Genomic DNA, 27,943 nt, shown 5'->3' with positions numbered 1-27,943 from the left:
CCCAAGAAAACAGGCATAATTGAGTAAACCATACAACGAGACGCGCGACTCGGGACATATACATGATCAGGTCTATTGTATATCAAACGCAATCAAATTTATTTTATTGACCGTTTTCTGTGCACGAAACATTCAGAACACACCAGCATAGTGAAATTCACTGTTATTATGTATTATCAAACTTTAATAATCATCGTAGTACAATTTAGTGATGTCTTCGATGTGACAAATGTATTGTGATTGTGACCGGTAATGATTAGTGATCACTCAGTTCGTCAGTTGATCGCTGAGTTAACTTTATTTGTAAATTAGTAACGCAGTGTATATATTTTATACCTGCGATTTTAGATTCACTGTTTACTGTTCATTATTTTCAGTTCTGAGTAAAATGGAATACAGTAACATCTTGATGCTTTTAAGACTGAGTAAAATAACGTTTACATCCCGGAAAACAGAATACAATAACACTTAGATCCTGGGTAAAATGGAGTACAATAACACTTCTGGGTATAATCAAGTACAATAAAATTTTAGTCATGGTAAAATGGAGTACAATAACGCTCAACTTTTTGGTAAAATAGAATGAAATAAAATGAAATTCTTCGGTAAAATAACAATAACATTAAGTTCTAGGTAAGATTGAGAGTAATTTTAGAGTTGATTAGCACATAGGCCACGTGTGTTATCCCTGACCGCAGTGTATTAAGGTAGGCTACCCATTGACACATATCATTGAATTCCATTTAGATTTATCATGTTAATTATCCTGATCAATGGTCACCGAACTACTCAATGCACACAAAATGATCACAAAAGGGTCCATCAACATTGTTTGGCTTCTATTTACTATTATTTCATATTTTCCTATAAATATATTTCGTGTCCAGAAGTTGATAAAAGTGTCCGATTAAATACGTATGTTACATTTTCGGATTTGAACAATATTTTACCATTCATTATTATTTGGTTGAATGAACGTCATCACGGCGAGTGTTATGTGTTTAGTCTCTTAACCATTTCTATTAGGTCTAAAAAAAAGATGAAATATTAAAATATCCTGCGAAATTTGCGAAAAATTCTTTTTATTTTTTAGAAAACCAGCCAAACAAAAACATTCTTGTTGTGGTTCGATGCTTAATCAAGTGCATAAGTTTACTGTGATTTTGTTTTGAAAACCGTGTATATATTTCTATATTGAGTTAAAATTAAACCACATAATAGAATGATTGATTTCATAAAGTTGGTATTCATTTACTGCAAAATGTTAATTATTGAGAATTGTCACCTATAAAATGGAAAACATTTTTAAAAACGTAATTAAGAAAGCATTAAATCAATACAATAATATAACATAAATTGAGACGGTTTCCTAATTTCCAATGGTCAATGTTGCATGAAGTCGTACAATTTCTTTCCAGGTTCCCCATGCATGTTTCAGTTCGATTTCAACTGGAAAACCGGTATAAAATCCTCTGATTTCCTCTTCTTCTTTGCTATCCACGTATGCCCAAAGTGTATCTCGAATACTGGAAAAATATCATTAAAAATAAACCAATAAAATACAGCAAGATAAATAAATACATTTGGCAGAATAAAAAGAGTTAGTGAATATGTGTATCCGTAACCCAAATATAGAACATTGTCTCGCTGGTAAGTTTGGTTAAAAAACTAAGTTACCTCCAGCTTTTCATGATCTCTGCGTCCTCTAAATCGCCCATTGTACCACCAATTGCGCCCTTTCGCTTCAGTTCATATGCAATATACTCATAGTACTGATGCAATAAATTGTCCAAGTCAAGATTACGAACAGATCGCTGCAGCTGCAGTTTTTGAAACGCATTTAATTCTTCTCTGAATATGTCAGATAATGTTTCAAATGAATCCTTGAAACAAACACACCCAAAATATATTGAATAAATAGATGTAATGTCACACAAAATAAATGTCGGGGATCGTAATTCATGAAGCACTGGTACAAGAAAACAACACATTAAACAACAGAGGGTGATTGGATGAAGTATGTATACCAATGCTACGTGGACCAAGAAACACACACAACACAGCCCATCTCAGTGTCACAATATAGCTCAATGCATTCAGTGATGTTAGCGGTGTACCCAGCTCCAAAGTAACAGTAATAATCACTAATAATCATATGGGCTACACCAGGTGTCTGAAAATTGTGAAAGGTGCAATATGGACGAGAAGATACATGTTGTTGTTTGACAATGCCTGATGTGGAGCACAATGAATCATGAAGGTAAAATACAGAGAACATAAGTCATATGGCGAAACACTTGTTATAATGTATCATTACCTGTCCGTTCAATGTGAGTTGTCGTGCACGTTCAACAGAAAACATTTGCCACACGGCAATAATGTGTTTCAGTTGGCATCGCCGGTCTTTGATCTGTAATAAATGTATTCTAAATGTTACTAAAATTAAAACATCACCTGTAACGCTACGTAAAATGAAAAAGAATCGAGTTGCGAGACTATATGACAATATGGTGAACAGGTTATCATAAATGGAATGAAAATAAAATGTATTTGCAAATGGTCGCTGCGATTACGTTGAGAGCGAGAGGACCACGAGATTTGTCCTATTTTCTACCACCAAATCGTTCAATGTTGCAAATACCATGGTTAGTGACAGTTGGGAATGAGATACTGTTTTTAGGCTAAGATTATCATTGGATTCTCGCACCCAACGAGATCTCGGCCGTTAAACGAAACTTTTCCCTTAAAACGAGTGAAAATACTTTTTGGTAACATCCTCTGTCATTAACAATTTCATTTCGACTCGAACACTCTTGTGAATTGCTTGATATGGCTGACAGCTGAAGTGGTAGTGATATACAAAAACATATGTTTGCAGTTACCTTGACAACATCTGTATCCATCTTTAGTATATCAAGTAAATACACTGATATAGGTGTGTCTGGCTTACCACCAGCAGACGAAAGTAAACTAATGCAAATATCGAGACAAGCAAGTGTATCTCGGACGTCAGTTAAAGATTCCATACTTGATAACAAATCATTTTTCAAAGCCTTCGACACATTTTCCTGGAAAAAAACGGTATATTGCTTCATCTTTAATATTTTTCGAAAATATTATATATATATAGATATCAATATATATCAAAACCCAAAGAAAATCAAAACAGAAGAATTAAAACAACAAATGAATCAAAATAAACGGTGAAATTAGTGATATAATGATATAATGCATAACAAGACATACATACACCAATAAGGTGATAAACTTTGTTTTTTGTTTTATAATATGATAATTATGTTATTTGTATTTTCATCATTTCTGACAGAGTAAATAATCATGTTGACGTTGAATTGTATATAACTAAAAATAACTATATTGTTTATTTGCAAATACCTGAGGTATTCTTCTTCGGAGTTTGTCAAGAATGATGGCATCTTTACAATCTTGACGAAATACGAGACGAGGAATTTCGTGTTGAAGTAATGGTCGACCATAAATGAAACATTCATCAAGCTGCTTTTCAAGACTCATTAAATCATATTCTGTCTGAACTTCCTGGCCATTTTGTATTTCCAGTGAATAAGTACAGTTGGAAATGACGACCGGAAGCAGATCCCTATCAGTATCATACGCAACAAGGTGGGCTACAGTAGCATCCTGCGGTCTGATATATCCACTGTAAATATATCCAATAAATAAATGAACGAATGAACGAACGAACAAATAAATAAATACAAAAATAAAATAAATAAATAAATAAACGAATGAACAAATAAATAAATAAATAAATAAATAAATAAATAAATAAATAAATAAATAAATAAATAAATAAATAAATAAATAAATAAATAAATAAATAAATAAATAAATAAATAAATAAATACCCCAATGTATTGTCCGTAAGGTTAGAATACTCTTCCATGAAAGTGTTATGCACTACAATAAGCATGTCTAGCAGTGCAGTTGAACAAATACCGTCTCCTTTGCGTGTAGGTAACAGTACTGCCAGGTTGGAGGAGGTAGTGATATCTCTCGTACACATATCATTAGATACTTGAAGTCTTCCTAGTAAGTCATGTCAATAATTATACACAGTATTAGTTCACTCATATACATATACTATATACATATACTATACTAGCTGTTCATGCAAATTCTGATACGCCAAATTAGATTGATTATAATGAAAATTTGTAATAATGCTAAACATGGCTTGTATTACAATTCGTACTCAAAAACAGTTCACTGGTGCAATGGGAGGTCAAAGGTTATTTGGTACTAACTGTGTATACTGTTTGAGCTGCTGTTTGTAAAACAAAGTCTGCCGATAATTGAAATGCATGGGTTCACTACACGAAAATGAATCTACTGCTCGAAACTTTCCCACGGCGCACGTTATGACCCGGAGGTACTACAAGCACTGCGTATTTATGTAATAAATATTATACCTAAGTGAGTTACTCAGTAGTAATATGCATTATTTACAATGTTCGGTTTTATTTATAGCGCAGTCGTTACCGTGCACCATAAAACGAAACGTATGTTTGAATTTTAGAAATGGGGGCTAAGCACGTGTTTATGGCTAAGCACGTGGTTTAAAGAAGGGGAAAGGGGGATAATTTGTACAGGTTACAGGAAATAAAAACGGCATTTTACGCTTTTACAGGAAAGGAAATGAATGTTCCGTTTACTGTAAACGATGGGTTTTCACACTTTACAGATAAAGCAAATTCCTAATTACATTTTACTTTTTTATAATATATTAGATAATTTGTGTTCTAGAATCAAAATTAGAAATTGCATACGAATTACGACATTTAATGTGGAAAATTCTTTAGACACTTACAAGGAAATAAGATCTTTGTACAAATTACGGACGAATAAAATAGCTGATTACATTTTGCACCTTTATTTATTGAAATTACATTATTACGAAAAAAACAATTGATTACAGCTGAATCTTTCTAAAACAACGCGGTTATAAATTATATTTATCACATCCTTTTCAAGACCAGAAAAATATTTGATACCATTTTATAAGTGTCAATTGAAATAGTAGCCAAATCATATCAAATGCATTATTCTACAATGGGTCTTCAAATGCAGTACTCGTGTTCGCTATGGGGCTCATAGCGACGTGCACAACTTGTGTTTAATATATTTACATGAAATGCGAACACACGCTGCATGACAACCCTTTATTTTTTATTTTATTTCAGTGATGTATATTAGGTGAATAGAAGACAATGATAATTTCTTTCATGAGAGTTATGTATTCATTACACACACTTTGGTCTAAAACGGCCTATAATTAAAAAAATTCTATCAAAATGACTTAAATAAGGTAAAATCTTTTTTTTTTAAATAAAAAAGCAAAACTCCGTGAGAAAAGTCATGGTAGAAAGCCGAAGAAAAAATCGTGGTAATGCTTCAGTCTATAATGCAGTATAATACTTAGATCTAAGATTTTTAACCTTCAAATCGTCTATGATTGGGTCTGGATAAAGAAGTATTGACAACACATTCCTACCAAAAACAGTTACCTAGTGCTTCCCGGACGACCCATCCAGCCCTAATGATTCAACATGTTTAAAACGGGAAATGTAATTAATGAGATATGACGAGTCGTTTAGTCTTTTGTTCGGTAATATCCAACTCCCCCAAACTAGCCGTGAAACGTTTATCTAATGAGAAGATAGGATTCAGTCACAAGACTCATTATTCTAGATGGCGGAACTTTTAACTGACTGGGAAGAAGGTGGACTGCATATAGATTATATATACCCTACCAACAAACGTGATACGACTTGACATTAGCCTGATGTGTCATGTTGTCTGTACATAAATAAATTAGAGTAAATGTACATGTACAATACTGTAACAGTATTATATTTGAATAGTATTTGCCAATACACACAAGTGAAAATGTTAAATTAGGTTTTAGATAATTTGCAAGAATGCACAAAAACTAACCATATAATCTGAATATAAAAGGTATTTTATTTGTAAATATACTGTTTTTGTCCCTGATAAGCAAGGACGTTTTTTTTCTAGCATTGCAATCCAAAATTCTAGTAAACGTAGTTCTATTATACATGCTAACCCCATTGTGATTCTGAGAATGTCAACATGTTACTCTTACAACTAATTGATTATATAAAACACTTATAAACAGATGCACTCAAAACACTGAAACACATGCATTCGGCGCAGAGAGGGCGCTGACCAACAGTGACAATGCTTGTATTGTGCCACACTCCAAACCCTGGCGGCGCTCTCGCTATCGTGCCACTTTTTCAGGAAGCCAGAATTAGTGGAACGGTAGTGTTTTCGGGTCGTATTTGCAATTTTCAAGTAGCGGACATGTATTTTTAAGTATCGGACGTTCTCAAGTAGCAGACACATTTACAAATAGCGGATCGCTTGTACATACTAATATAGGCCTTACAAAACAACTATAATATAATTGTAATATCAACTATACAAATTTATAACAGTATGTTCAACGTATATGGTATACATTCAATATCCCCGTCCCAACCCATCCATCCCACCACCTGAACGTGCGTGAAGGCAAGGGATGACAATTAAAGTTTTAACTGTTTGTTGTTTTTTGTCGGAAAAAGAACTAATATTGAAAGGATATGACTGCAGACCATTTTACACACCTGACACGGCTATTTTTCCACGAAGTATCTCCCACGCTTTACAAAAACTGGAAATTAGTCTAGCATGTTCTTCTTGTTCTTGCACTATGGGGACAAACATGGTTACAAATCAATACAATTTTCTTCTCTGGGACATATTCTAACACAAGCATGAAACATACATAAAGTTGTATTATTAATACATTACCTTATGTAATACATGACGACATACCTGGCAATGATTCAAGAAACCTATCAATCCTTATCGCGATAGCCTCTGATTCGTCTATATTTCGATGATATCGGTCAAATAGTTGCTGCTGAAGTCGAACAATGTCCGGCAAATATTGGAGCGCCCTCAAATTATGTTCCTGGAAAAGGAATATTGAAATTAAAACAAATTAAATATATACAATAACCAAATAACCATATAGGGTTGGAAAGAAAGTAACAAATCTAACCGCTTTAAGGAAATGCTGGAGAACTGGAAATGTATCTATACATCCTTGGACTACTTGTGACAAGTGCTGTATTGTGATTCTAGATCGGTATCTCCACATGGCTGGTACGGTGTGCAGCTGTTCCAAGGAATGTTTCACTGGGTCAATGTCTACTTCGTACAACAGTTTCAGTAGCTGACAATTGCCCATTCGTTCATCACTATAAATCTTAACATTTGCTTCATTCAAACGATTACCTAAATTCTGGAATAAAGAATACGATATTTACTAATATACACATGATGCCGCGTAGTCGCCTAACGCAAGTTGGATATTATCACGAGTGTTTGAGCACCTGACACTGAGTTTTAACGAGTTCACTTGGAGGCAGATATTGACTGACCTCAATCGATGGATTAACAAATTTCTTGGCAAATAATTCTTCCCATAGTTGTCGGTCATCTTTGCTGGACAATCGTGCATCAAACTGACAAGCTCCTACATGAATCAAAAACATTATATGATGGATGAATATATGTCAAGTGAATCAATCTGATATTCATATCAGTTGCAATTCTATGCACGTAATCAACATGCTTACCCGTCGCCTGTTTAAGCACCATTCGTTTTAATATCATATGTACGGTAACAGCTGCGTCATCTACGCTTCTGCCAATGGCATGGGATATCTGTACTAGATCACATTCTATATGGTGCCATACAAATTTTCTAACATCGTCAGATGGCATTTTAGGATGGAATATGCCCTCAAGATCCTTACACGAAAGAGAAGTTAATTTGGGTTAATATAATTATGTTTTTTGTTGCACGATTAACGTTCTCCAAATAAATTATCCCTGGCTTGAAACTTATAAGTATTAGTATTCAACGTTAGTCTGATAATTAATTATATGAGAAAGAAATCATTATTTAATAAAACAATAGAAACTATAAGAAATATAACACACTTACTTTAGGATTTTTTGTCGCAGCTACCATTAATGCACTATGCATTAGTAGTCTTATTATTGCTGTTGCAGCAGGGGACATGAGTCTTTCTGTGTTTGACTTACGGCTACGTTTAGTCGGCTCCCCGAGCACGTGACCAGTTTGGGTACTGTCAGTTCTGTCAAAGTGAGAGGAGACTACCATCTTTGAAATGCTTCATTCCCTTTTCGCCAATTTATTAACGCATATTTACGATAATAGTAAGATCGCTCTTCAGCCAGCTTCGAAGGCGAATTTGATTGGATAAGTGAACGTGTGTCGTTGGAAGATTATTGAGGACTTCCCCGAACGAATGCACACCATAGTGTGAATATGTGCCTAAATTTGATTGGGTGTATGGCAAACATTCTACTAGGTGATATGGAAGTGACGTATATCAAAAGGAACATTACATGAAATGTCAGCTAAATCACTCTAAGAAACAACAAAGTACATTAATATGTGTACTCTTGTTTACAATATTTTTGTTGATATGCAAGCACGCCAATCATAGTTTCTAGTAATGCCATTAAGACAGAGGTAAAGCAACAAAAGATATCATATCGTATCAAAAATCGAAGTTTAATGATAATACTTACATTCGAGCCTCTTTATCAGCGCCACGTTCAAACTTGTAGTCAATTCCTCCGATATTAACTCCACAGTCACTACATTTTCCTATTGCTCGTGGTCCTCCGCACTGTAATGATGGACGAAACAATATATATATATATATATATATATATGCATGTGTTTATATATATATGTGCTTATATAAGGTTACGTAATTTAAGGTCGTGAGACTAGACACTTACCTCTCCAATAGTATATGGATGGCCATTCTTGCACTCTAACGAAAACAGGAAAATACGTGTGGTTATTATTCTAATTTTAAATGTTAATGCGTTTATTATCAACATTAACAACACGGATCAAGAAAATATGTTACATACCAAACCAATGCAGACCCTCAGCGTGTAAAGCTTCCCTGGCTTCCATAATCATATCGTCGGGCATTGTGGGTAAATACGAACCCTGAGTAAGCAAATAACAACACATTATAATTTCCCAATTCACCGCAACGCATATTCAACAATAATAACTGATGAGACGAACATACCTTCATCACTTCGGGATGGTTGGCTAAGAAATCAAATGGCTCCAAGAGGTTACTTCTCGGCGAATACAACACCATGATTTGAACATGTGTTACAATAGCAGCGATAGTTCTGGTTAGACCCCCTTGTTTCGGCACTACCTGCAAAAAAGTCTCCTCTCCATTGACTGTGTTGCTAATTATAGTCTCGATTACATCCTGCATTGAACAAGCAATACATATGCTCATTGTTAAATTTATAACAACAGATTTTTATCAATCTTAAGTCGACTTGAAAAAAATCCCTAACACTGAGTACTTAAAGCATGGAAAAGATATGAAATAGGAAATATTTAAAACAAATTAAAATATAAGGCAAGCTGACATCCCCCACCATGTTTCACGTTTCATTTGTTAAGGGATGTGGAAGAACAGAAATTATAAAAAATATGCAAATTTGGTGTTTTATATGCATATTATTAAATCAGGTCTGCGTATTGGCTCATATCATAGCAGATGTTATGCTTTGCTCGAAGGAATCGAACATTCTCACCTTATTTGCACCAAGATTACCCAGAATTTTCTGTAAATTATCCATTTCCTGACAATAAATCGAATAGTGGAGTTGTTATAGCTTTACGTCTAGCAAATGCTTTATGTTTATTTAATCGTGTATTATTTGAAAGTAGAAACGCAAAGCTTATTTTGATCACCTGTTCATTGCTGTTGCCATCATTTGTAACACACAACATTACCAGTATTCGATACATTGCTGATAAAAGTAACGCCTCTTTTAACTTGTCATTTTTTATTGATAGTATCTATAATACAAACAGTAAAAATTGTCAATACATATAAACCAACACTATGAATGAAAGTTTAGGTAATAAAATTAGTTCTAAATATTTAACTTAGACTAGTTTCTCCTACTCAGAACTACTACTTGTAAAACGCCATAAACATGACAAGTGTGTTTGCATCCAACGTAATACAACACATATTTAACTGTAATGCCGAATGTACGATACTGAGTATGAAGTGATGTGCAGTGATGTGATGCGATGTGATGTGATTTACTAGTATATGTAATACGGACCATATTTGATTTTTACATCAGTGTCGTAATACCATACCATAAATGATAAGATAATATAAAGCAGATATATAGTTAAATTACATCTTTATCTCGATCAAGGTCTTCCTGATGAAGCGACAGCTCCAAAGCATCAATTATGGACTCGTAGTTATCTCCATAGACAAGGAATCGATCAGGGACGTCATCATGCTATCAAAAAATAATATGGGGAATATTCAACTCACAAGGAAGTGGACATAAACAACAGGACTGTCATAACATCAATATATCATCATTAGCAGCAGGAGCAACAACAACAACAGTAATAGTAACAGTAACGTAATCATAATGATACAAGTAATCACCTTAACCAAAAGGTCGGGTGCAATCCATTTAAATCGATCAATCCCAGAAACACTTCTAGTCACATCTCTACCATAGCGTCTACACAGCTGTTTAAGTAAATACAGTCTAGGCCATTTATTACCAATTCTGTCGCAATAAGTTTTGGCCATATCGATAAGTTTCATAGCCTCAGTAAATTGTATGTGTTCCCTTCTTTGTTTTGATTCGTTTTGATCTTGACTTCCACCAAAGTAATGGTATATCAACTCGGCAGTCAGAGTTAGACTGAATCTGGCAGCAGCTATTTTCTCTAATCTTGATATATTTAGTGCTGAAGGACGGACACTCTTTGGTCGTATACCACTTTTTAGTTTTGCTAATGCAATTTCAATTATACCGGTACGATTATGATGATCTTCCTGATAATAACTATCCTGAAAAACATGAGAATCAAAATACTGTAATGCACCACTAATAATATAAAAGATATGAGGTATGAACGGCACAACTATGAGTGTATTGGTGGTAAAGAAAAATATCTTACTTCTAAACACTGTGTAAATAACAAACATAACTCAATTACATCTTGTTCATCAACACAGAATTGTAGATTTACTTGCAGAAAATCGCTCAAGTGGTCGTACACGTGATCTTTCCTAAAAAAAATAAACTAACACTGTCAGTAGATGTTGGTAATCATGCTCAGACCTTTGATTTATATTTGTGTGTTTGAAATTATTTGGCATTAGTAGCATTTATTTTCGAAAATCATAAAGTACCTGAACTTCAGTATCAGTTGAAGTAAAAATGAACGAAGCACAGGTGTGGGGTCAATACAATCTTCTACTAATGCAGACATTCTCTTGCTTCGAATATTTTCGTTTTCTCTTGTATTCTTTGACACATAAGTCAACATTCTCTCGATGACATCAGAGTGGGGAGGTAGATTTCCCATGAAGCAAAGGCGGGACACAATCTCCATGAAGAAACCATTGAATTGTCGCCTATGCTCACTGAGTTTCTCTATTGCATCACTGTCGATTAAAAAACGTTTAATTTCAGCATTAATAACTACAAGACATTTTGATTAACGTGGAGACATAAAAACAGTTATTCCATCACACTATTATCTAAAATCCAAGAAAACGTAGAGTAATAACACCCGTATGGTCAGAAAATTGGAGGCGTAACAAAATGTATTCTAAATTTAACACTGTGATCCAGATCAATTGAAGTTTATAATACTAAATATTAAATTGAATTGCACATCTGTGGTTTGAAGTCTAATTTATTCCAGATCACCTCACAATACCATAATGCAATTAGTATCCTTCAATTTCAATCCAAAACTATTAGGCTAATCAGGTGTTTAACATTGTTCCAAGGCACTTATATACACTCATATTGAATTGTAATGATTGATTTCTGAGGTATAGGTAGAATATTTGGTAATTATTATTCACATTAAGCAATTATTATGCATACATTTCAATCCCAAACTAATCAAATATGTCAATTGTTCTGGTACCCATTTGCATTATAATGCGATGATTAATTATTTAAAACTTAATTAATTAAGTAATTGATATGTACGGACTTTTATCCAAAATTAATCAGGTCTGTGCATTGTTGGCGGTTCTTTGAGATAATGTGGAAACAGATATGCATACTAGCATAGACATGCATACAGACAGACAGGATAAACGCATAGACTTCCACTGTGTGCTTAGCACACGAGAATCAGTAAAAAACTACTCACACAATATCTTGGCTGACTTCCGGTTGAAAATATAAAGGTAGTTTTTGCCTACACGTTGCACAAGCTCCTCCACCATTTGACAACAATATTTCGACACACTGCAAACAGAAAATGTGGTGACAGGGAAACAACACTGGGTCCTTAATAGCCTCTTTACAAACAGCGCACACACGTATACCATATCTATAGAAAAGATAAATGTAGTGGAATTAAAAAAGTAAGTGATACTTTACTATTTCCATATCTTGTGCCTCGATCTCTTATCACGTAATCGTGTTTAAAATATATGTAGAGCTCTTACTTTTGAATACTAGATAAGGTTTTTCCATTATTATAGAGCGGAGGACCACAATCAATGAACAAAAAGCGACTGTGGGGGTTAATATGAGGGAAATTAACTGCAAGTTTGAACATGAAGTAAGTATTGTCTTAAAACCCGAATTTCCAGTACGATTTGTTGTTTTCCCTCTGTATTAATGACATTATTAGTAAATACGAGTCATGGGCGTACTTTTCAAGCACGAACACCGTATACAAAGTAACAACACCAATAAAGCATTAACTATACGAATAAAATGAGAAAATGACTTACTTCAATAATTTGGCACTGACGTCATCAACACATCTATTAAGAAAAGTTTCGAGTATAGCTAGGGTGTCCAGTGTCTTGAAATCGACTTTGTCGTCACTGTTTAACATCTGGTAGTAGGTAAAAAAGTAAACAAACGTTTATTAACATTATTTCCCTATTTATAAATTTGTTTTCTAATCCAAAACTTATTGACACGTGACGCTCTTGCCCACTGTTGTACTACAATCATGACGTAAATAAAAGTTTATTGATCTTAAAATGAATAACAATGACATTCAAAATTACTAGTTCACTCTAACTTGCCAAGTTCGCATGTCCAAACCCTCATGCTATTATTGGAAAACAAACAAACAATAGTTTATTATCCTTATATTATACCTTTGATTGATTGTGTATCTGTCATGATGCAATTGTTATTAATTTATTATATTGCCCATTACTAATCATATATTTTCACGGCAGTAACAGAATTTCAGGTTCACAAGTATCACTAAAATTGGCTAAGAATTGTTGTAATTGTTCATTTCAAAGCAAAGAAGCAAACAACCACATTATCAGCATTAATATTTTCTAAAATGGGCCGTTTGAAGCATCATATACCGTGTAAACACATGTGACACAAAAGCCGGTTTGACGTTATTGTTCACACAGACTGCTAAAACCGTTTCTGTAAGTACTGGGTGCCGGTCTAGCCTTGCCATTTTATGCCCTATTAAAATAAGTCGGCGTGGCGCCGGCTTATCTAGTTCATGCGTGTTTTAACGACGACTCAACTATAAAACTTGTCTCAAAATTGGCATTTTAGCACATGTGTGAACACGGTAATAGTCCGTATTTCTTGTAAGCAAACGTATTTTATACGTGTCGCATGGTATCGAATACAATTCCAGACGACGATAGTGGTGATCCAACTCCAACGTTTTACTCACAGGCATTGCGTTGAACATATACTCAATCATGCTCATCTTACCCTTTTCAGAAGTATTGTGTGTTCAATATTCAGTTCTTTGAATCCTAGTGAAGGCACGCAAACATGTTCCACAAATAACTGCAGAACAGTGATTCGATTCCACATAGTCCTGAAAAATTTGTCATTCGTTAATGTTATCTTAAACCATGTTTTTGATAATCAAAAAATCAAGAAAAGGACAAGCAAAACGTGTTGAAACATGCTTTGTCCATTCTGTCGTCTCAGTAGTAAACACATTAACTAATTATCGAAACAACCAATACACATAACGGTAAAATCATACATAACATGGTATAAACAATTTGTTCCATCGACAGTACATCCCCAACCTTCCCTTAGTGTAAGCTGACAATGTATTTTGCACGTGATGTATACGTCGCTTTAATAACACTAAAAGATCATCTATCGAAAATAGGCCATTCTGTTCAGCGGTTTTCTCAAGACGCCTTGGCAAAATACGGCGGAAGAACAAGAAGAATAACTTGAACAAAAACAAAACAGTCGAAGTCAGTTTATATAAACAAATATGTAAATATCCACCTTGCAATTCCGAGATCACGTTTGCTTTTTCCACCATAAATATTGGTTATTTCGTCCTTCTCATTGTATGATTCAGCCATAGCCAATATTTTATCAATCAATGGCCTGCTCTCTTTAACTTTCCTCAACCACTGAGAACGAGCTGTTGTGTCACGAATGTCATGTTCGTCTGGCTGGAGAACTTCTAAAAGGTACGTCAATGTATACACATCAATTGTCTGTAAATCCAAACGTAAACATTAAATACTTATAAGGTTAAATACTGCAGCAGTGTAAGAATGTGTCAGATTGCACAGATTCAAATATATGTTTAGCATATATATTCAATTTCCTCAAAATAGCACATGAAGTGATGACACCAAAGACAGGTACACTAATCGATGTTCATAAACTAGTACGCTTTCCGATGTTTTCTAAGACGAGTTAACAAACTACGGTCATTTTTTAGTTCTTAGAAGCTGCAAACGAATATATGGAATGATCATCAAAGGCTGGAAACAAACAGAAACTACTGCACTAAGTGTGATATTGTATTGTCTCTCATGAGATATCTTTCTATGAAATGTAACTTTTTATTGCAATTATCAGGCGACACTAAAGTTTTTTTTACTTGTTTCTATGCCAATATAATAGTAGACAACTATTTTGGCAGCCTTTCGCCATTTTAATGTGTGTTATTTAAAAAAGATGCATATTTTTGTATTTTACAGAACGTACCATTTCTTCAAAGCGCTCGAGCACATTTAGTTGCTGCAATGCCTGTGGAATGATCACCAATGTCTGCGCAAATGATTCAAATCGTAATCGCATTTTATACCAAGCCATATGTATGGCAGGTGGAGTCAATATAAAATCTACATGAGTCTCGTCATAAGCGTTCATATCACGGTGTATTTGTTTTGCAACTACTTCAATCTCATCCATAATTAACTGGAAAACGAAGAAAAAATATACTTATTGCAACACATGGTCGAATTCCATTGCTTATAGTTTAATAATTCAACATACTATTACTTCAAAAATATGATTAGTTTTTAGTACCTCGTATTCTCCTAGCTGCGAGGCTCTGTAAACCATCCGTACAAAATCGTGCAGGTAAAGATTAGAAAAATCGGACACCATAGCTTCGGGAATAATTTCTTGCAAGTAGGTTCCCAAATCAGAATTTCTGACTACTTCATAATACACTTCTAAAATAAAGAATAATATCACTCTCACTTGGCCGTTGCAATCGATCATTTGTAAGGATAAGAAATCAATGAAGCTAATGCAATATTTTAAGAACCAATTAATTCAAATTACCATGTTTATGCATTTCACTATTCCACATCTCATCAAGTCGTTCCTTAATTATCCAAGAAAACGGACAACGACATCGGAATTTGCTACCGCCAATCCCGGTAGATCGTACCGGAATATGTTCCCGGGGTACGTCAAGTGGCGAGAGGAATGACGTATATTCCAAGGGTGCGATGCCAGTGTTACCGAGAATCGTAAACCACATTGTTTTCACCCAGGCAGGTTCACCGTTGTTTTCGATAATACTCAGATTATCATTTACGTCAGTAAAAGCAATGACCTCAGCTAAAATATGTGTAATTGTCCGCAGCAGTTTGTGTAATAATGCACGCCTGTAACATTGAATATATATAAAGAAGTGTCAATGTTAAAATACAACTGTCTCGTCGTCGAGTCGATGTGGTTCAACATAAAAAATGAATAAATTTATAAAATACAAAATTCATACCAAGAGGACCGTAGTGCTTCTACAATATTAATATTTAAAATTTGTACACAATCAATCATACCTGAATGTGCCATTTTCCTGCATGCTTTGACCAGAGGTGGCTTCATTGCACAGCCATGCTTTAATATCCACACCTCTTTCATCTTTCTGTCTAAGCAAGTCATATATTCGCTCTTGTAATACATTCCAATACAAACTTTTTCCTATAAACAAAATTATTTCATTATTTATTTATTTACATTGTGAGTCAAACATGTAGAGAAGTACTTTTTCGTTGGAAGCTTGGAATGCAATTCATAGATGCGGGATACAATTTCTATAAATAGCTGACTTTGAATTAATATTTTAATATAATCATAATTCATACCTTTTTGCTTGCATAATTTCAGCAGCAGATCTACTCGTTCCGATGCCCTATGGGCGTTGTCTTCACTATCGACCAACATTGATAATGCCGTTTGAAGGCAGCTATTAATGACATAATATGTGTCTAAAACAAACTTTCGCTCTGTAAAATAATAAGACCATATAGAATGGAAATTTGCAAAGTACATCAGGCAACAGACAACAGTTCTCAAACATACTAGTAATGCATAAAATACATTCAGTTACAACATTCAATACAAGAATAGCATATGGGAGCCCTGCAAAAAAAATCAAAAGGTTAGTTCAGGTATTTGGAAATTAAGGATTACATATTGTTCTAACCATAATATCAATATCTGACTTATTCATGTCCCTATCTGCCACAACGTAAGACTTTTTAATCGACATCTTCAGAAACAATTATACCTAATACATAACAATACATACGTTTATGTGCAATTCCACAGTGACAGTTCAGGTCGAGGCAATTAAATACGATTCCGCATTTAGATAGTTTAGTTTGAACTGTGAATATGCTTACAAATAATGGATCAATGAATGATATTAATAAAACTGAGATGTTTTATGTGGTTACAATTTACGATTTAGGGAAATATGAGAGGGAATTTTAAATTCTAAAATGCCAATCGAATATATAAGTGAATCTGATATTTGTTGGGAGGTTAGTACTGACTGAATTATTCATACATATACCTTGTGCACGTTCATGCCCTCCGGAGTGGTCACTCTCTCTTGTTAGAGATTTATGCTTTGATTCCATGCCAATTTGAAACATTTTACTAATTGAATGATTCTCAAAATCGGTTATTTCCGGCAGCCTCGCTTCAGCTGGTCGGAGCTCATCGATGTGTATGGAATTCCATTTTCCTCCTGAAAGTAAATGGTCAAAAATATAACAGATATTCAAACTTGAAGCAGATCATCGTTGATCGATCATGACAAGTTTTTTTTGTGTGTTAGCTTACGTTGAAGGTTTTCTAAGTCAATCAGTAATTATATATCCCAGACATTATATTTGTATATTTAGAACAATGCTTCTCAAAAACAATTCTTAAGCAAGAATAAGCTACAAGTGGACAAGATTTATAGGACCGAAGATGAGGTATTTAAATGTAACAGTCTGACAATACAGAATGGCATAAATCCAATTAACATTACTGTACCACGCAAAAGAATACACGATCTATCATAATATTATTTATTGTATATTGTGAATAGCAGACATTACACATTTGATATGTTACATGATTCCCAAATAATTCACCTTGAAAGCCGGCGAAGCATCCACCAACAATGCGAGGTAGTTGGATGATGAACACCACATGGGCTGTCATTAAACCACCAGCACCAGCTTTCAGTTTTCTTTTTTCTGCTTTTACACGTTCGTCTTGAATCAGGTAACGTGAACACGCGATGAGGTTTGTGTGTTCATTGCCAGAAGAACATTGAATTACGAGGATCTTTATTTTCGCTGTGACTGTATTAAAGAAATCTCTGAAATGTATTCGAGAAACAAGTATTTTGTTAGCTACACATTGTTGAACACATCAATCACTATTTGACGTAATCAATCATTACAACTGATCAACGCGTCGCAGCCATCACCATCCTTGAAAACAATAATATGATATAAACTGTTATCCCGCTCTCCCCTACATAAACACTTGTTGACGACCTCTCACTTCTATCATGCTACTAGAACCGATAATAAAAAACATTTATAAACTAGCAGCTATATATTTGTACTGACCGTGCTTTTCTTGAAAACTGCTGCTCAGTTTGAAATTCATGTAGGGACACGACAGTTATTGAATCTGAACCCAACTCAGTTGACATTTGATCTGTATCATGTCGCGAAAGGAGTCTGGAATGTGTTGTGATCTGCAAAAATATAATATAATACATATAATGTATGACGAATTAGGATCAAGGGTAAAAACTGCGACATGCATTACAGGGTTGCTATCAAGGACCACACAGTGTCATCTATGAACAATTTAGTGGCCATGGTTTCTAGAATGTTAATGGTTATTTGTTGTTACTATCTGTTTCAAGGGCAACTAATTTCGGTAAATGCAAAATGAAAACCACGTCACATGAACGAACCATGAAATGCCTGGAATAAGGGAAACCAGCGAACAAATTGTGCCGGCGGGAAATCTACCTCTCACTCTACCACTCGCACGGAAACCGACGAATGACGTCTCTGACCGTTGGTGGTAATTGAAATGAATATACCGATATCAATGATACTACAAAAACAGTTGTCATACAATGTGACTAGTCAGGGTGATTTGGGATGAGATTTAGCAAAATAGGTGATGATGCATAGATTTTATTTGTGACAGGTTAAACCCCATTGATGAGACAATAAACAAATCCGATTGTATAAACCTCCGGAAGTTCGAAAAGCACTTGGGCTTCGTTGTGTCGTCACCGGAATCGCTGTCCCAGCACAAACCTGTGTCATATGACGCCTTACTAGCCGATTTTGACTAAAATAGCGCTCCACTGCCTCTTTACACTGGTGTTTATACCCGGAACTTGATATATATTTTTCCAATTTAATTTGCTTTTCAATCACATATTTATGTGAAATATTGTTTAGTGAGTGAAATATTAATGTCATAAATAATTCAATCTTCGAAACAACAGAAACTAACACATAATAACGATAATCAAATTTGTGTTTGAAGTTCGAAAGTATCTGCGTAACTTCCGGTTTCAACTAGTTCGAAAATATAACGTCCTTGAACGCAATAAAATCACGCGTAGAACACCTTCCGAAACAGACACTAGCAGCGTCGACTTATTGCTAATTTTGCCCAGTTTGTTTCCATGGTTTCTAAGTTTTATTTATCATTATTTAGTAAAAATGCCCCTTAAACGATTTAATATATCCGTAAAATACGTGCCAATCGACGATTGACTTCGAAACGTTCGAAGTTTCGAACAAACTCCCGGCACATCTTGCGCGATATGCGCAGATAGGTGTAGAAGACGCCGAAATGCAGCCTCAATGACTTGGACTTGCTTTAAACCAATATGGCCGCCGAAACATATGACCAATCAAAATTGTCAAAATGCAACAGTTCACATTAACTACAATATGTATGCAAAGTTGTGAACCCATAAAATAGAATAGAAACAACTAGAGCATGCTTGTGTGTTACCTGAGTAAGTGTGTCTTCTTTGAATTGCCCAGAACCCATCAGTAATTTAAGATAAGATACAATGCTATCATGATGTTGTTCATGGAAATATTGATTCCAAATTTGATTAGATAATGGTCCCAATTTCGACTTGTTTAACCTCGCCACAGCATCAGGCGTTGCACACTGGAGTAATACACGTTTTGCTTCTTCTAATACCTACATAGGAAATATTTTATTTGCAGAAACGTAGATTTTAATAGACAAATAAATGGCGTGACTGAACAATGTCTTAATATATGTATGTAATGCTTCTATATTAATCACACGATGTTAACATACCTGGCTTGTCCAAACTTTCTCATCCTTTTTTTCCTTTTTGGTATCAGAAGACAGTCGAAGAACGATTGATGCTGGTGTATCTTGGTTATATCCAATGAATGCATCGGGAATACTAAACTTGATTCTGTGCGAATGTACACACAATTTATTCTAGTCATACGAGCTTTAAATACAATGTGTTATTGGGTAGAACACTCCATAACAACCTTAACAGTTGTTATATGCAGATATGAGATTCTCCCTAATATTTTCATTGCGTTTGCGCACTAGTTCAGCATTTTAATTCACATTCAACTGTCTTAATGCTTACTACGCATGTGTGATGGTTGGGACCACTATAATCCAACCACATATATCTATATTGTCCTAAGCATACTACACATACATCAAGATAGTTTGTTTAAATGAAGCACACTATAGTATCTTGAACATAATGATGGTCAGGGCTTTAATTGTGAAAATACACCCATCTAAATTATTACAGTTCTGTCATTGTAGATATATGTTTTAATACAATGTCATTGAACATAGTGACAACACCGATTAACACAAAGAAGTCACACGTTTAGCCCATACCTTCTGCCGCCAGGTCCAGCAAGAGAGAAATTTGCAAATTCGTCTGCCCATTGTTCAAGTCGTGCAACCACCGCATGTTGCTGAGCTGTGAGAATACTAGCCATGGCTAAAAAATGTTTTTCCAGGCGATTGATCAAAGGGATTGGAAACTTCTCATAGACAACCTGTCTTTCAGCTATCACTACTAGTCTGTAATGGCAGATTAATATATTATCGTTATAAGTATATGTCAATGTTGGTTAACACAATGATTGTTAATCATTAGTTATAATCACAACACATGTGCTATCCAGAGTGTGTAATCTTTGCAACATTGTAGCATAGAAACTTGGCAGAAAAATTTGTATACATTTACGTGAAAATGAATAATGTATCAACATTTATAAGAATAAATACACTATTGAAGATAATATTATTATTGGAGATATATAAATATACATTACTATTGGAGCTGATTATACATAAATTCTCACTTGAAATCTTTGTGAACTCTGCATTTCCTTCTTAGAACTCCGAGACCAATATCAATATATCTATTGTCGCCAAAGTATACATAGTACTGATTGAGAGCGTCATACAGGCTTTCATACAAGTTTTCCAGATTCAAAAGTACAACATTACGACCTGTCTCCATACAGGTCTTAATACGGTGGATATTTCTACAGATCTTATAAAATTAAATATGGCAAATTATTATTTCACTGCATACCTACTTCATGCATTGAGTTTCACAATCTCCAGTAACAGGAATAAGGAGAGTTTGTTTGATGTAAGATGAGGTTATAGATTTATAGCTCCATTTGTAAAGTTGAACTTTAACTTGTTGATGATTTACTTAGCTTAAATTACGACTAGACAGACTAGTATAATTACATTTGTTCGTAAGCTCACATCACGAATTGTAATCATGGTTCTCGACTCTATTACTGAACAATGTAAAACTTTGTTTTTTTGGTTAAACCAACCTGTGTGTACTCCTGATCTTTGGGAAAACTACTACCGAATATAATAACGTGGTCATTCCAGTTGAGGATTTGTTGAAGAATTCCCAAGGCGGCATAATTCTCCGTCAGAAGAAGAAGGTAACGACTCTCACCAATGTAAATACTAAAATAAATAAGATAGAATAAATAACACATATCACATCAAAAATTCATTATTACAAAATGATTAGAATATTGTATTACCTTTTGTCAACTTCTAGGCTAGCTTTGATAAGACCAGCAGTACTGCAGTCTGGATCGTTTTTATCGTGTTCCTCCTGTACATAAATATAGTTCAGCAATAATAATAATAATAATGATAAAAATAATAATGTCCGATCCTTGTTATCGCGATTACAAAACCGAAATTTGCGCATACTGCTGCGTTTGAAATGGTATTTACATAGATCGTACGACTAGTGTTTTGAGAACGTTTTTTAGCAACAAACAGAACCTCCCCGAGTAAACAAACAACATTTCCAGTTTATGCCCTGTCAGAAAATATATCGTCCTCGGGATGATATAAAAATGACATAAACTAACCGTGACATATGTACTCTTCAATGTATCTTTAAAAATCTCAACTATGTCGATTTCATCAAGCCCTCCGAAGTTTCGACGAACTGCGTGTTCCAGCTGTCCCCAGCTTGGGGGGTTTGCAGAGATTTTAGTAAGTGCAAATACCATTTTAATTAAACTAATACAATAAATACAAAACAAAAATATTAGTGTTTTGTAATTTATGTTGCACCAAGGTTTAATTGGACTACATATTACATCATTATATGTGACAACATAAGGGTAGTTCAATTTCATATTTTACTAGAGATTGTATGTTAAACTGTTGTGACATGTCTTACAGATAAGGTTCCATATATTACACGATTGATTAATGATGATTTGTATATGACAATTCGTAAACATATTCATATATGATGATATTGAGATGACAATTTGTACATGAACATAATTCATGAGATGGCAATTCGTTAATAAGATTATTCATAGACAATGATTCGTAGCTACCGATTCGTATATGGTGATTTGTAGATGATGATGCGCATAAAAATATTCAAAATGGGCCAACAGGTAACTCTTCCGTCCACTACGAGATATTGCGTAATGCGTAAAACGTCTGTCGCAAAAATAGAATGATTTGATTTTGAACTTGAATTGTCTTTTCTGTTGTTACATACCGAAATAGATATCTTTCTGATCGGAATATTGCACTGAGATATGTTTACTTCATCAAAATCTACAATTCATCTTTAAATGTGTATAGCACATTATTAAGCGTGGAAATACACAATTTCACGCCAAGACAACGCTATTATCTTTGTTTTCCCGATTTTTTTCTCTGGCTTGACGCATAACACGAGATATCGCACGGAAAGGGAAAGGGTCTAATTGTAGGTGACAAGCATGTAAAATCATATTTATTAATGTTGTTGTTCATACATGAGTTGTTGAACACACTACATAGTTTGTAATTTCATTCAGCTTCTTTCAGTCATAATTTAAGACAAATGCAAAAATATAGAGAATAGAGCAAATTACCGTTTTTCTGTAATACTTGTGTAATCGGTAATTATGAAAATTATTTGTGGGTGCATAGGGAATAAATTTTGTTATGCATTCTTCTTAATATAAATTTCTGATTTATCTTGTCAAAATCAGTTTGTTTGTTTTTTTTTTGTTTTTTTTTCTCCCCCCCCCCCAAAAAAAAAAGAATTTTACAATGTCGAAAACGAGATGTTATCCGTATTCATATAGATCAATAAATTTGTATGTCATATTTTTGTTAACTATTCTGTCGAGTTTTCATAAATTACATTAATATGAGGTTATTATGAGGATAACCAAAATTATGCACGAAGACAGTACAGCGGAAGTATCGACCGACGCCCAGCGGAGGTCTATGCGACGGCGTACTCTCAAGGTGCATACATTGAGGTATCCTCGTAATAAGCTTATTATTGTACATCTTTCCCTTCCAAGGATACATGGGAATAACGAAAATCAAAAAGTTGATAACAGATTTAGCGAACTCTATTGTGTTGAGTCCGGTCAAATCCTGGGGGCTGCCACGTTTGTTTTTATTATTAGAGGACGCTCACCCGCGTAATTGCTCCATATTTGGAATTCGCATTTCCTAATATGGTACAATATCGCAATATACGGTACGCTGTGACATACGGCGTTACGGTGACTGATGTATAATAATTTACATTACTTGTATATACCTGTAAAAGTCACGAAGGCCAAAGAATTGTCTTGTTTGTTTTTCACAAACTTTTAAATATGCCGCTGCAAGACTGGACAGAAGGCCTTGTATCCGACAAAGAACGCCGTTGTCTGAATGGCATATACCACTGGATAGAAAAAAAGAAATACGACGAAATAAATTATGGGCAATAATTTTGCGTTTGCAAAGCAATTAAATCAATGAAATTCAAACCAGTGAACTGCTTGATGGTAGCGGTAGCTTCTTATGAACTCTTTGGAAAACCTACACTGAATTATTAAGAAATGAATACGAATATAATCATATGCTTAGAAGTGAAATAATATTAAAGTATAAATAAATATTATAAACAAATATTTGAGCAAAAAAGGGTCACACATAATTAATACTGTTCATAACATGTTTATTAACTTGAGTGTCATATCATTTGTGATAGAAAAAAGAAGACGATCTGGCGGTCGTAGAATATTGTTACCGTACTAGTTCGAATAAAGCTATAATATTGCCAAACGTTTCATATTCCCGTTTTGCAGTGGAATGTTGTTATGATACTTACATTGCACTTTCCTTCAATTCTTCCTCATCTAAATCAGGACGTGAGACAAGTATACCTCTGTTCATCTTAGCAGGATCAAGTGCCCAATTCGAAATACCAATGAACCCTACCCTCATGTGTGCCTGTGAAGTATTATCCTCCTCAGCACCGTATTCTAGAAGGGGGTGGAGTGTCTGCAATAAATGAAATCGATTTTTTTTTAAATTCCGAAATCAAAGAAACGAATATCGTAAGATGAAACTTTCCTTAATACTAATTGTCTTAGTTTTGTGCTTGTGCTCCCGCGCACGTGATAACCGTTCTATGTTCGTTCAACATTGGACCACGACACACGCGGTGATAAGTACATACATGAGCCGAATGAATGCAACGTTTTCAAATTGTTTCAAATCACATGACATTCACCTGTGTGATGAATATACATATTTGTCACATGGTCTTAAAGATCACCATCCAACTGGCTTGCTATGAACAAAACGTATGACGTAGTAGGGCAACAACGTCACGTGACATTGAAATCCACAAGTACGAATTAACGACGCGGTTTTAATCGATACCAGTTGAGTTGAACATTCATTGTACCATTTACCTTTAACGGCATGGCCGGTGAGTCTTCAGCTAAACCAAGTTCGTCTAACACAACTACAGATACAAAGTTGTCCAGTTCTTGTTGTTTTTGTAACTTACCACAACGTCTGAAAACAGATATGATACCTTCTGGCGTCGAGAGAGGGCTGCATTGATACGATACCATGCGTACCTGAAACGAGACCAGTGAATTATGCCTCGGTAATCGAGTCGTCCTTACCACAAATTAACTATATCGACAACGCATGTCTATTTTTACCTGTTTCAATTTCTTGAAGAATTCATTCTTCGAACTTATACCTTGCATCGCATCAGCGACGATCGTTTTTGCCAATGATTTCGAGCTTCCAGGTTTACCAACAAGAAATAGCGGAATTCGTAGTTCTAGACAAACAATCATCATAAACACGTTCTCTCTTAGTGCTGTATTACGAGCAATATTAGGGCCTAATTCTATATGATTCAAAAACACGTCTTGACATCTGGAATGAAAAAAGATGATTTTATTCATACAAATATTATATATAATGATAATGGTATAAGGGGTGAGATTTCAAGGACTGTGAGCTGGAGCTATATGTACATATGCAGAAATATCAAAGTACTCAAAATATAACAAAGTTACAAGTTACACAATACAAATGACCGACAGAAAATGGGCAAGGACAAACTAAACAAGTACACCACTGACATATGAATTCATGAATTTAGATACCTTATCATTTCCAAAACCATCTGCTGTTCTCCACCAGGTAACGCACAGGGCGCTACAAAATACTGTGCCACTTCAATCCTGTAAGCTCGTCTCTGGTCTTGAAGGCGTGCGTGGTAACATACACCGAGTGAAAGCGTCAAAGCTCTGGTCAGCATGCTAGGAGTCTGTGAATTGATAATTACTGTGTATGGGATTGTATAATGCATCTGTTTTATGAGAGGAATATATATATATATATATATATATATATATATATATATATATATATATATATCGTTATGGTAGAGTCAGCTTAATATTTTGGTTCTTCTAGATGACAATATATATATTAAACGGAAAACAGGTATATTACCTTATGGGTTTAAGTTGACGGAATTACAACTGTGGCATTTGTGAATGATAATATAATTCGCTTATGTATATTTTTCGAATGATTTAACCTATTTGAAATTCTATTAATGAATCAGTGAAAACGTTTGTCTTACTTCGTATGAAGGGTGGTCGCTTTTCATTTTTATATCTTCAATCAACGGATTCAAATATTCTAACTTTTCTAAAAACCATACCATCACATTCATCGTCCTTTCAACGTCTCTGAGGCTGACAAAACTACATTCATTCTGTGAAATTTAGTTTTTATAATAATTAGACACATTATGTAGGCACTTCTATTGTGCGCGTAGTGGTAATGGATTAGGATGAAATATAAACATGTAACAGCTCAAAGATCATGAATTATAATATAGAAAAGATATATTGCATAGGCCCTCACCCTAGTTTTTCTCATGAATGTCTGTGATGCTGATATAATATTGCTAATCACCTCGATGGTTTCTGTGTCCCCATCTTCTGCGTTTAACTGGAATTAATGACATTACAAAAACACTTGCACATATATTCGGACATGGAGGTGATATTTAGTTTTCGGACATAGAGGTGGTAATGAGTTTAGGTCAAAATAAAATATTTTTCTTGGTGTTGGAACTACGTCACATCACATAGCATGCTATGCTGCTTGGATACGATACACTGTCGCATGCATTTCTATGGGCTATGTTAGAGCTGCTGTGGAACGACGGTCGAATAACTTAAGTTGAGGCAATTCTGACCAGCCAAATTTATATATAATACACATTTACGGATAAACTGTTTACACTGTTCAGCAGGTGTTGGAACTACGTCACATCACATAGCATGCTATGCTGCTTGGATACGATACACTGTCGCATGCATTTCTATGGGCTATGTTAGAGCTGCTGTGGAACGACGGTCGAATAACTTAAGTTGAGGCAATTCTGACCAGCCAAATTTATATATAATACACATTTACGGATAAACTGTTTACACTGTTCAGCAGAATCGTTACAACTAGCCTAAGTACATATTTTCGATAGATTTCGGTCTTTGTTTTTCGCCCGTGGTTGTCGTCAGGTAGTGAAAATGCCAGGTTGCTCCCCTGAGAGTTACATATTTAAAATAAATGAGCGCCTTACAAATCTCTGAACAATCTGGAGTATATATTGCTTCTCTACATCCACATTAAGTTGGCCAAAATCCCACACGAGCGGCAGCATGCTTGGTGGTAGTGGCTGGACTCGGTAGACCAAATGACGCATCGGAATACTTCCTAGAGTCACCATTTCAAGAAATAACATTATCATTATCATTAACATTATTGTCAACTATAGTAAAAGCCAATCAGCCAATCATCGCTAAAGTTATACACCTAACCCCTCATATACAAATATTTCGATAGCAGCGTACCGACTACTCACACTTCAATAGCTTACCTAATGTATCTTCTGTTTGGTCGGCTCTGACATAGTAACCAAGGCCAGATGCTTCCAGACTTTCAATCATTTCTTTCGTATGTCTATATAGTAAATATTGTAAGTTGTTACGCAATTATTTTTGTTTGTGGTAAGTTCAGTACAATAGGATAAACAGGCAATAACACACGAACATATTGTTGTAGAGTCGAGTGGTTTGAACTATTTTTGCTCTCCAAAAAGTGGAAATAGCATAACCGGTCATAAACCTAAAGTAGGGAAGCTCGTGAACACAGATACGATAACAATACCTTCGGTATGGATTACACGCAGCAACAAATTTCAAGGCTCCATTAGAAGTATCAATCTTCGTGCCATTAACTCTTTTGTCGCACAGTATTTCTTTGATTAATCCAACCGCCTCTGTCG

General features: G+C 34.8%; 1 protein-coding gene across 1 annotated transcript; it reads right to left on the bottom strand.

The window, feature by feature from the left end:
- Positions 1–156: 156 nt before the first annotated feature.
- LOC102806322 (E3 ubiquitin-protein ligase rnf213-alpha-like) lies at positions 157–27,943 on the bottom strand. Its single transcript, XM_085503914.1, has 50 exons — positions 27,826–27,943; positions 27,536–27,618; positions 27,239–27,372; positions 26,518–26,604; positions 26,231–26,365; positions 25,746–25,909; positions 25,290–25,512; positions 25,032–25,202; positions 24,443–24,615; positions 23,885–24,013; positions 22,185–22,338; positions 21,846–21,919; positions 21,624–21,765; positions 21,132–21,325; positions 20,659–20,847; positions 20,083–20,206; positions 19,762–19,959; positions 18,339–18,469; positions 17,853–18,082; positions 17,282–17,458; positions 16,569–16,709; positions 16,263–16,404; positions 15,757–16,085; positions 15,496–15,644; positions 14,455–14,672; positions 13,915–14,023; positions 12,945–13,051; positions 12,353–12,535; positions 11,373–11,627; positions 11,138–11,249; positions 10,614–11,027; positions 10,351–10,458; positions 9,887–9,994; positions 9,727–9,774; positions 9,198–9,392; positions 9,031–9,112; positions 8,893–8,927; positions 8,677–8,777; positions 8,063–8,216; positions 7,692–7,866; positions 7,494–7,588; positions 7,112–7,354; positions 6,883–7,021; positions 6,672–6,755; positions 3,888–4,068; positions 3,397–3,679; positions 2,883–3,068; positions 2,318–2,410; positions 1,678–1,883; positions 157–1,526 (listed from the first exon to the last, which is right to left on the bottom strand). The coding sequence occupies exons 2-50, from the start codon at positions 27,603–27,605 to the stop codon at positions 1,370–1,372; spliced, it is 7,731 nt and encodes a 2,576-aa protein (XP_085360040.1). The 5' UTR covers positions 27,606–27,618; positions 27,826–27,943; the 3' UTR covers positions 157–1,369.

Source organism: Saccoglossus kowalevskii, chromosome 9 (genome assembly GCF_978046115.1).
Source record: "Saccoglossus kowalevskii chromosome 9, keSacKowa6.1, whole genome shotgun sequence".
NCBI classification, from domain to species: Eukaryota; Metazoa; Hemichordata; class Enteropneusta; family Harrimaniidae; genus Saccoglossus; species Saccoglossus kowalevskii.
This window is presented reverse-complemented; position numbering and strand designations above follow the sequence as displayed.